This window comes from Myotis brandtii, unplaced genomic scaffold, assembly GCF_000412655.1.
Source record: "Myotis brandtii unplaced genomic scaffold, ASM41265v1 scaffold674, whole genome shotgun sequence".
NCBI classification, from domain to species: Eukaryota; Metazoa; Chordata; class Mammalia; order Chiroptera; family Vespertilionidae; genus Myotis; species Myotis brandtii.
The window spans coordinates 138,794-149,507 of NW_005370630.1; the positions used below are offsets into that span (position 1 = coordinate 138,794).

Consider the following 10,714-nt stretch of genomic DNA (forward strand, 5'->3'; position numbering starts at 1 on the left):
GCAAACTCATTAGTCAACAGAGCCAAATATCAACAGTACAACGATTGAAATTTCTTTTGAGAGCCAAATTTTTTAAACTTAAACAATATAGGTAGGTACATTGTTATTAACTTAATTAGGGTACTCCTAAGGCTTAGGGGTACACACTCAAGGGGCCAAAGAGCCGCATGTGGCTCGCAAGCCGCAGTTTGCCGACCACGGCCATAGGGGAATCGAACCATGACCTCCTGGTTCACAGGTCAATGCTCAACCACTGAATCACACTGGCCGGGCTATTTATTTATTGTTTTTTTAGAGAGAGGGAGGAAGAGAGAGAGAGAGAGAGAGAGAGATTGATTTTGTTGTTCTACTTATACACTAGAGGCCCGGTGCACAAAATTTGTGTGTGGGGGGGGGGGAGGGTCTTCTCAGCCCAGCCTGCACCCTCTCCAATCCAGGACCCCATTGGGGGATGTCCGACTGCTCGGGGATCGGGCCTAAACATCCCTCTCACAATCCTGGACCACTGGCTCCTAACTGCTCACCTGCCTGTGGGCCTGATTGTCCCTAACTGCCCCCTCTGAAAGCCTGATCACCCCTAACTGCCTCTGCCTGCCAGCCTGATTGCCCCCAAATGCCCTCCCCCGCCCGCTGGTCTGGTTGCCCCCAACTGCTCCCCCTGCTGGCCTGGTCACCCCACGCAGCCTGCTGTTCGGTCGTTTGGTCACCCCTCACTGTGACCCCTGCTGGCCTGGTTGCCCCACGCAGCCTGTTCGATTGCCCATTCGGTTGCGATGGTCGCTTAGGCTTTTATATAGATAGATTCATTCGTTTCTTCTTGTATGTGCCCTGACTGGTGTATCGGGACAACACTCTAACCAGTGCCAATGTGTACTTCTTAAGGCCAGACAGTAAAAATGCTACAAAGGATATAAGACAAGTTGATGTAATGGAGAGTACTGGGACAGATTATTGCTGATAGGGTAGTAAGCAAAGCCTCTTCTTAAATGGTGAAATCTGAGCTAAGATCAAAATGAGGAGATGTTTCTGAAATAAGAAAATATGTTATCATATTTTTAATTGCCTAGGGTTCTTTTTCTGTTCTTTGAAGTGACAGGTTACTTGAAAGTATTTTTCTCCCCCTGCAGAGCCTCTGTTTCTTCTCAGTTGCTGTTTTCTATTTGTTTGATGTGGTGTCTATCTTTCATGATAGAAGCTTTCTTTAGATCTCTGGTAATCTTTGATTATGTCTTTATATTTAAGGGAGAATTCTAAAAAGCTGGTTGGAAGCTCTAGAAACATGAATGAAATTTGTCACTACAGGGTGATTTCACTGGGCTGTTAGTAATCTCTGATGTAAATAAATTTAGGTTTTTCTTATTGGGCTGGTTGGATTCACCAGAGAAGATTCTTCTCAACTTTTGGCTGAAGGCTGAGGGCTGGTTGCAAGGGTTCTGGAAGTCAAGCCAGGTTGTGGGCTTGGGGAAGGACAGATCTTAGTGGCAACATCCCTGTGGTCTCCAGCGTTCCTGGTTTTTTATTATGGCACTTCCTCCCTAAATCCTGCCTATTGTCTTCCATCAGTCATTCTTTCTAAACAGCAAAGGCTTAACCTTTAGCTCAATCTCTATGCAGCTTCTCTTCCCAAAATGCTTCTCCCAACCCTCACTGGCAGCTGTGAGAAGTAGTTCAGCTTTCACCAGGCTTGCAGTCTTCCCCTATACTTCTCGCCTATCAGTTACTGGACAGAGAAATCAACAGATGTGTGAGCCAGAATCAAACTCAGGCTGATCTAGTCCAGAGGTCTTCAAAATTTGTTTTATAGATCTGCTTCACATCCTATAACAGGGGTGGGCAACCCCTGGCACACGTGCCAAACATGGCACGCCAGTAACTTTTGCTGGCACGCGAAACCCTCTCTTATAATCTTCCATTTACAATTTTTTTTCTTAATATCGACTTTTTTATTTTTCAGATAAATTCAGTGTAGGTGCATCTTAGATAAATAAATAATTTTACATAACATGTATACATTAAAAAATAAATGTATTTTTCATCATCATATACTGTGTTTTTGGCGCTCGAATGAATTTTATTATTTCTTCAAGGTTCTTCACATACGTACACCTTAAGAGATATCAAGTAGGCGTAACATGTTCTCAAAAAATTAGGGTTGGCACGCAGAAGAATTTTGAGTCAGAGATTTTGCTGGTTTTGGCACGCACTCACAAAAAGGTTGCCCACCCCTGTCCTATAAGGACAAGCACCCCTTCCTCACAGTATTCCAAACCACTGTGCTTTTATCACTTTTCAATACTGAGTTTCTGCATAAGATTTGCCTTAAGAAAAAGTCTGAAAACCTTTTTTTTGGGGAGAACCTTTCTAAAAAGTCTGAAAATCACTGATTTGGTATCCTTCCTCTGTTATCACCTATGCTTGCTTTTTATATAAGAAAAAACCTGAGGTCAATACAGAGGAAGAATGCTATTAAACATCATTCATGTTTTCTTACTCCAAGTAGAGGTTGTTCATAAGCCAAGATTTTAGGACACTATAGGATCTCAAAATGGGGGAACATTCTCCATACTTAGTAACAAGCTCTCCATCAAAAACGGTGTGTGGCTTATATATCCACTCTTCCTAGGCCTCTGCCTTCTTCAGGGCTTCTCGGGATACTAAGATACGGGAAGGTGACCCTTAGATACTGGTACAGTGTCACCCCAGCATTGCCAGTGGTTCACTACTGAGGCCACCCATCAAGCAGGATATCAAAGCAGGAGAGAGTAGTTTCTTCTAGGACCAAATGTCATAAGTACGATAAGACTGTTGGAATGCTTTCAGAGACTATTTCATCATGGAACCAAAATTAAGACCTCAAAGGGCCTAGGAACTATTCTTCCCTTCATCCTTTTGCCTTTCTTCCCTTCCCCAAGCTGAGCCCTTTCCCAGGCTGTACTGGCTCCCAAAGCCTCTGAGCGGTACCAGGGGCCTTGTCTCAAGTGGGCACAAGGGGAAACATACCCTTCCTCCACGGTGACTGAGTTCATGAGAAGGCAACTGGTGATAGTCACTCTATCTCTTATGACACAAGATGAACCAATGACCGAGTGCTTAATGGATGACTTCTCTCCAATCTGTGTATCTGGCCCAATGAGGCAGTCAACTCCAACCTGCAAAAGGCAAATATAAAATTCTATCCATTCATCTTAGCCAAATGCAAATTAGCCCCCCAGATCCCTTGAGCTGGGGCCTAACAGGATATTTTCCCAGGGATACTTCCGCAAGAGAAACCATCATCAGTATTTCTTAGGGTCACAAGTCACGTAATACCTCTGAGACCAACTCAAACTTACACTCTCATGCACTTGGGTGTATAGATATGTTCTCTTGGAGACAATGCTCAATTCGGGGTAAGAAGAGGGAGAGAGAGGGAAGGCCCCAGGACTATAATGGACTTTCCTTAATAGGGTTTGTGTAGCTGGGGTCAGCACCTCTCCAGGCAGATTCTAGCCCAAGGTGAAATTTTGTAACCAAACCCTGTTGGGATTTCCCTGGGGCTAATGAGGTTCTGGGCTTGAGAGCCCTATCTAGCTTCACAAGAGCAAGCCTCAATGCACCCAGAGATCATCCCATACCTGCCCTGCACAAGCTAGCACTTACCAAGTATTTGTTGACAATCTGGGCTGATGAATGAACCAGTGATTCTTCTGGACAAAGAAGAGGTAGCAATTTGGGCACCTTGAGGAAAGAGATTTGGCCATTAAAGTAAGACCAAAAAACACCTGAAAGCACCTTAGGTAGAACCCAATGCCCAGTCAGAGATGTGGGAGTTTTCAGCCACAGCTTCCTATCTGGATGAGGCAGAGCAGGAGGCTCTTGCATTTTCCCTGGGACAAGGGTTATTTATGCAGCAGCTTCTAGATGGTCTTATCCTCAGTTTCTGAGCTGAGAGTATCGTCCCTGAAAGTAATGCCATGTCCCTCAGCTGGGAGGTGTTGAGATCAACCTTTGACATATCCAGGCAGCACTTGGTTTATTTTACTTATTTATTTATCTATCTATTTATTTTATTTATTTATCTAAGATGCACCTACACTGAATTTAGGGAGGAGGCCTAAGGAGGGCAAGGAGCATCCTTAGTCCTGACCATAGTCATCCTAGGTTCTTGCTCACTTCCTGACCACTGTGGCCATGCATGAGGTGAGGATGGGAGCAGTGTTACACAAATTTCATAATCAGGACAGACCCTGAGAAAGCACCCATGTTCTTCACCAGTCAAAATAAAATGCTGATGGGAAAGTTTCCACCATTCTCTCTCCAGTATGAGAAAACGAAAAAGGTTAGGAGAATGGAGATCTCCTCTATTACAACCAAAGCCATTCAGGCCTGTTGGCTGCACAGCCTTTGCTGTCACTTCAGGGGATACTTCTCTAGCCTCATTCTGTCCATGGACCTGCTTTTGACCGGTCTGACAGACTAATCATAGTCTAAAGAAAGAGAACTAAAAATCTTGGAAGCTTTCTAATAGCTCTGACCCTAAATTGGGGCTAACTTTATCCAGGACTGCCCTGAGTAAACATGGAATTAGTTGTGATTTCTCATAAACTCTCTGGCCTGGATTCTTTTAAATCTATAACCAATTTTGGTGGAAGCCAGCTCGGGGTCTGGAGCTGGTGTGGGTTCTGAAGATTCCTGAGCCAGGTTTTCTTTGGACTCAATCCCAATCCCAATTTCCAGCAACTTTAATAACTCTACCTGCCTCTCCATCCCTCCCAAGCTTATACCTGCACTGACAGTTTTCACAAGGTTCTATCAGGAACCATGTCAACAGCTAATCTTTTCATCATCTCGTTCCTGTTACTGAAAGTCATTCTAATGTAGTTCCCTCAATCATCTATCTTTTCCTATTCTCATTTATTTTTTATTTTTATTATTTCAGAAAGGAAGAGAGAGGAAGAGAAACATCAATCGGCTGCCTCCTGCAGGCCCCGACTGATGACCGAACACGCAACTGGGCATGTGCCCTTGACCGGAATCGAACCTGGGACCCTTTAGTCCCTCGGCTGATGCTCTATCCACTGAGCCAAACCAGCCAGGGCTCCTATTCTCATTTCAGTCCTTTACTGCTCTGTGTTTCTTTTCATGGTCTCATCTTGCCCCTCTCCAAAAACCTTCCTCCTGTGACTGCTACACAATAAGAGCTCCCCTATACCCTTAGCCTCTTCTCTGTCCCTCTCTGCATCCCTTAACTAAACTAAAACCTGGCTTGTCTTTCATGGCACTGCTTCCCCTTCAAAAGAAGTTACTCATTCTCTATGTCTCATAAACCTCAGGGTTAAAAAAAGGGGTTAACAAGACTCCTCACCTTCTAATGCTGTTTCCAGACATTTCTCTCATAGACGTTCCATCCTTGAGGTGTTGCCATCTGGCTACTCTATACTCTGTTCCTTCACTTTCTTAGGAAAGCCTCCTCTGTGTGCCTGTGTTTATGTCACCACAGGACTTATTATGCAGTACTTATCTGCTTGTTCAGGAAGTACTGTACATATACCCCAGCTGAGCAGAATAGGGGAAAGCTGCTGAACCCAGAGCCATAGATTAGCCTTCCTGGAGATCTTAGCCTCTTTTTAGAGTCACAGAGGCTCTGCCTCTATGGACCAGGCCCTCTGCTGTCACTTTTGCTGTACCTGGGAACCCCAATGGTCTCGCCTGATAGTCCAGGTCTTTCTCAACCTGGAGTGAAAGGGATTCTGAACAAGTCACGGTCTATCTAATGAATAAATAAGACAAAAGACTCAGTTTGTTTCTAGGGAAGGAGCTCCCATGACTTCTCTTCTAGACCCATCCTCTCACCTGTCTGTTTGCTTCTATGTAGAGTCCCAGGGTGCTCAATCGAAGGCAGAGCCCCTCTTTCATGATGTGGACATAGCAGCGCACCCGTGATCTGGACAAGTCTTCCCACTTGTCTCCTCGACAGGCATTCCAGCAGCCATCGTAAGGAGCAAAGGTCAGTGCATTGGTTTCTTTTATAAAACTGTAAATATCTTCAGAACAAACACCCAAACCGAGCAAATTAATGAGAGAGATGACAGAGGGGATATAGACTCAGTAAGTTTTGAAAGAGGGCAAAGTTCACACCTCTCCCCGTGGAACCCACCCATGCAGCATGGACCCTGGGAAAATCCCACTAGAACTTGAAAGACTAAGTAAAATTAAAAGAGGCAATGTGCTTTCTTGTATGTTTGAAATGTTGTAAGAAACAAAAATGCTTTAAAAGAGGTCCTAAAGCAAATTTGACCAATAACCAAGCACTACTAAGGGGAAAAAAAAATAGGTGACTCTTGTAAATCATGAAGTAACACAAGCAAGTGTCCAGGTTTTAGTGACCAGCCATATTGTGGGGCTAGCCTCTATTACATATCTGGAAGTTGTACCAGGACAGAAATAGCACAAGACTTGGAGCCAAAGTAGCTGGGCTCCAGTTTTTCAACTCTTACAATAATCATTTGGGATCTTTTATGATACAAAAACTGGGGTTTAGAAGACTGAGCGCACCAAAAGCAATCTAAATCCATCTACGTATCACAACCGAGACAAATTGGGGAGTACGTAGTCTAAGGTCAAATAAAATGTACTGGTTTAAAAAACAAAAGAAGACCGAGTAACCTCCCTCAGGTCACAGAGCTAATAATTCATTTGATAAATAAATATTTTTAGGCAGGGATATGAGAGCAAACAAGACAGACCTCGCCCTTGCACCCTGGAAAGGAGACCTCTGGTTGGACTGTAATTGTACACCTTTCTTCCCTTGACAGAGAGGCTGAGTTTAGTCAGGAGTGGGGCTGCCCAGAGCCTAGAAAACAGGGGAACTGAGAAGTGGTGGGAAGAGTTTAAAGTTAAAACGGTCTAGTGAGGATCTAAAGAATGGTCTAGAGAATGAACCTGAGACATGATTAGCTTGTCCCTGAAGAGCACAGTGACAGGATCTGCTTAAGCAAGCTTACCCAGAGCTCAGAGAGTGGCGACAGCTAGCCTGTCTTGCCGGGTGGCTAGACAAAAATCATTAAGCTGCCCAGCCACTCCTTCCAAAGGTGCTACTACCCCAACCTTATTGCACCAACCCAAGTACTGACCTAAGGGCTTCAGCTCCTTTTTCTTTAGATCCTCCTCTTTTTCCTCTTGTCCATGTTGTGAGGAAGCTGAGGAAAACTGTTTTCTTACTAGGTATGGAATCAGTTCACTCCGGATGGACGTGATTGACCTAGGAAGAAAGAGTGGTCAAATATGAGGAATCTGACTGTCTAAATCACAGAGATTAAAAACTGTGCATCCAAGGAAAAGCTAAATTCCTTCCTGTCAGGCCACCTTGGGACTGACAGAGATAAAAAGTGGCATGAGGAGCAGTGGACCTAAGTTCTCTATCAGCTTTAGGTAGTATACTGAATCTGGGACTCCCTTCCCGTGATCTATGCAGAAAACAGTCTTTCACGAAGCCCCATCTACATGGCATGTATGCACATGCATGTGTGTATGAGTATGTGTATTTTAACATGGTGCCTTGACTATTAACTGACAATTATGCAGGAGAAGGTAGAATGCTCTGATCTTTTGAAAAAAGTTGCTTAAAAAACTTTCTCCATAAAGGCCTTGCTTATCTTCTGTTAGATTAATCCTAAGTATCATATATTTTTGTTGGTATTATAAATGGTATCTTTTATTAATTTTTTACTTAAAAAATCTTTATTGTAAAAAAAATCTTTGTGTTTTTTTTCGTTTTTTAAAAAAAATATTTTATTGATTTTTTACAGAGAGGAAGGGAGAGAGAGAGTTAGAAACATCGATGAGAGAGAAACATCAATCAGCTGCCTCCTGCACATCTCCTAGATCAAAATATTAACTGCAGGGAGGTCATTTACCTTTCCTTCTTTTCACCCCAGATAATTTCAGATAGATTGGCCTGATTCTTAAATGAAGGTATGAGTCTGGATGGGTATGAGCTTTGAGCCTTCCCTCAATTCCTTTTTTAAAATATATATATTTTATTAATTTCAGAGAGGAAGGGAGAAGGAGAGAGAGATAGAAACATCAATGATGGGAGAGAAGCATTGACTGGCTGCCTCCTGCACACCCCACACTGGGGATCAAGCCTGCAACCCAGGCATGTGCCCTTGGCCGGAATTGAACCTGGGACCCTTCAGTCCGCAGGCCGATGATCTATCCACGGAGCCAAGCCGGCTAGGGCTCTTTATTGTTGAATGTATTACAGATGTCCTGCTTTTTCCCCCACTGACCCTTTCTAGCCTCCCCATTTCCCCCAGGCCTTCACCACCCTATTGTCTGTGTCCATGGGTTATGCATATCTGTATACAAGTTCTTTGGTTGATCTCTTCCATCCACCCACTCACCCACCCCGCCTTCCCTCTGAGATTCGACAGTCCGTTCCACGTTTCTGTGTCTCTGGATCTATTTTGTTCATCAGTTTCTTTTACACAATTATTTTCTTCTTGTTACTGGTTTACAGAAATTCAACTTCTTCTCTATTTTGATCTTATAGCCAATTGCCTTGCTAAAAAATCTTTTTAATTCTAATAATTTATCTGTAGGTTCTAACAATCATACCAACTATGAAAACAACAATTTTTTTCTTCCTTTCTAATCCTATATATTTTATTTTCCCTATTTTACCATATTGGCTGAGTAAAAGCACTGATAGCAGTCATCCTTATTCGTTTTTTATTTTAAAAAGAATTCTTCTAATATTTTATCATTTAGACTGATGATTGTTACAGTTATATTTTTCTTTTCTTTTTTTTTTTTTAAATAATTTTGATTTTTTACAGAGAGGAAGGGAGAGGGATAGAGAGCCAGAAACATCGACGAGAGAGAAGCATCGACCAGCTGCCTCCTGCACACTCCCCACTGGGGATGTGCCCGCAACCAAGGCACATGCCCCCGACAGGAATCGAACCTGGGACCCTTCAGTCCCCAGGCCGACGCTCTATCCAGTGAGCCAAACCAGCTAGGGCACAGTTATATTTTTCATCATCAAAGCTATCATTTATTGGTTGTCTTCTATGTGTAGATATTGGTCTTCATGCTTTATAGCTAATAGTTGGCACATGTTATAGGCTTTTTAAAAATATAACTTTTATCAGATTAAGGAAGTTCTCTTTTATTCCTAAATTTGTTAAGAGTTTTAATCAATGAATGGGTATTGAATTTTATCTAAAAAAATTTTTTTGCATCTATGGAGCTCATCATATTTTTTTTTATCTTTTAATCTATTTGGGGATGACTCCCCCCCCCACCCCAATAATAACAGCTGTGCTATTCAAAGACTGTATACAAGATTTCTGCTCTATCCTTCCTGTCAGTAGAGAGACTATGGGAGATTCTTTTATTCTTTATGCAAATTATTGAATTCTACAAATTTAGACCATTCTTAAGTTTCTTGTCTCTCTCACTTTTTATTAGCTTCTATGAAACTGCTCTCCTGGTTTGATTCAGATTTTATAAATTTAAAATCTATTTAAATACTAGTAAGTACTTCCCATGCAAATTTCATTCTTCTGAGTCAGGATAGTAAGAAGCTAGGAAAATTCCTGGCAAGTGGAATGGGAAAACTGAAACAAGAGAATTAAATAAGTTGTTCAAACAATTTGAACAACTTATAGCCAGATAGTGAATCACAAGACCTTATCTTCCCTAACCAAGGATACTTGAGAGCAAATGGTTTATACCTCTTCTCCTTAACCAGAGAATACATAACTTAAATCACCCTGGTCAGGAAGATAGAGAACAGAGACCCGATTAATGCAATTTGTGCCAGCCAAACTCAAGGACAGATGAAATCAGGGGAACAAATAACAAAAATCCCATTAAAGTCAGACAGACCCAAGATAAAAGTAAAACAGTAAAGCAGACCAAAGAATAATGCCAAACTCCCCTAAACTCTATTTTGATGCATCAGATATTAAAAAGGTACCTGAAAAACTAGTGAATATTCTACTAAAACCCCATCCCCTAAAATTCTTGCCCCAGAAGAAAGATAAAAACCCTCAAGACAAAGACCCAGTGTGGGCTCTCTCTGGAGTATGCCCACGACTCTTCTTGGGCATGAACTTTTTACTTCCTCCTAAACTTTAAGGGTCCCCACAAGACTTGCAACCAGGGAAGCAGTGGGTAGTGGCAGCTCATCCTGGGCTAACCCATGATACTGTCTCCAAGGCCCCCCTTTTCTCTGACTTCCCTGTGAACTAACAGCAGCCCCACCTTGGCTCACTTCTTTCCTATAACGTTTCTAGGGAGCCACAGCAGAGCACTGCCTAGACCAGGGGTGGGCAACCCCTGGCACAAGTGCCAAATATGGCACGCCAGTAACTTTTGCTGGCACACAAAACCCTCTCTTATAATCTTCCATTTACAATTTTTTTCTTAATATCGGCTTTTTTTATTTTTCAGATAAATTCAGTGTAGGTGCATCTTAGATAAATAAATAATTTTACATAACATGTATACATTAAAAAATAAATGTATTTTTCATCATCATATACTGTGTTTTTGTCGCTCGAATGAATTTTATTATTTCTTCAAGGTTCTTCACATACGTACACCTTAAGAGATATCAAGTAGGCGTAACATGTTCTCAAAAAATTAGGGTTGGCACGCAGAAGAATTTTGAGTCAGAGATTTTGCTGGTTTTGGCACGCACTCACAAAAAGGTTGCCCACCCCTG

General features: G+C 42.3%; 1 protein-coding gene across 2 annotated transcripts in view; it reads right to left on the reverse strand.

Moving 5' to 3' along the window:
- EIF2B3 (eukaryotic translation initiation factor 2B, subunit 3 gamma, 58kDa) overlaps window positions 1-10,714 on the reverse strand; it is an 89,544-nt gene that overhangs the window by 18,085 nt on the left and 60,745 nt on the right. For both annotated transcript variants that reach the window (XM_005881250.2, XM_014529207.1), the window contains 4 exons: window positions 7,113-7,240; window positions 5,833-6,023; window positions 3,640-3,717; window positions 3,001-3,149 (listed from right to left, as the gene is read on the reverse strand). In XM_005881250.2, the coding sequence (XP_005881312.1) occupies window positions 3,001-3,149; window positions 3,640-3,717; window positions 5,833-6,023; window positions 7,113-7,240 (546 nt within the window). The remainder of the gene's footprint in view (window positions 1-3,000; window positions 3,150-3,639; window positions 3,718-5,832; window positions 6,024-7,112; window positions 7,241-10,714) is intronic.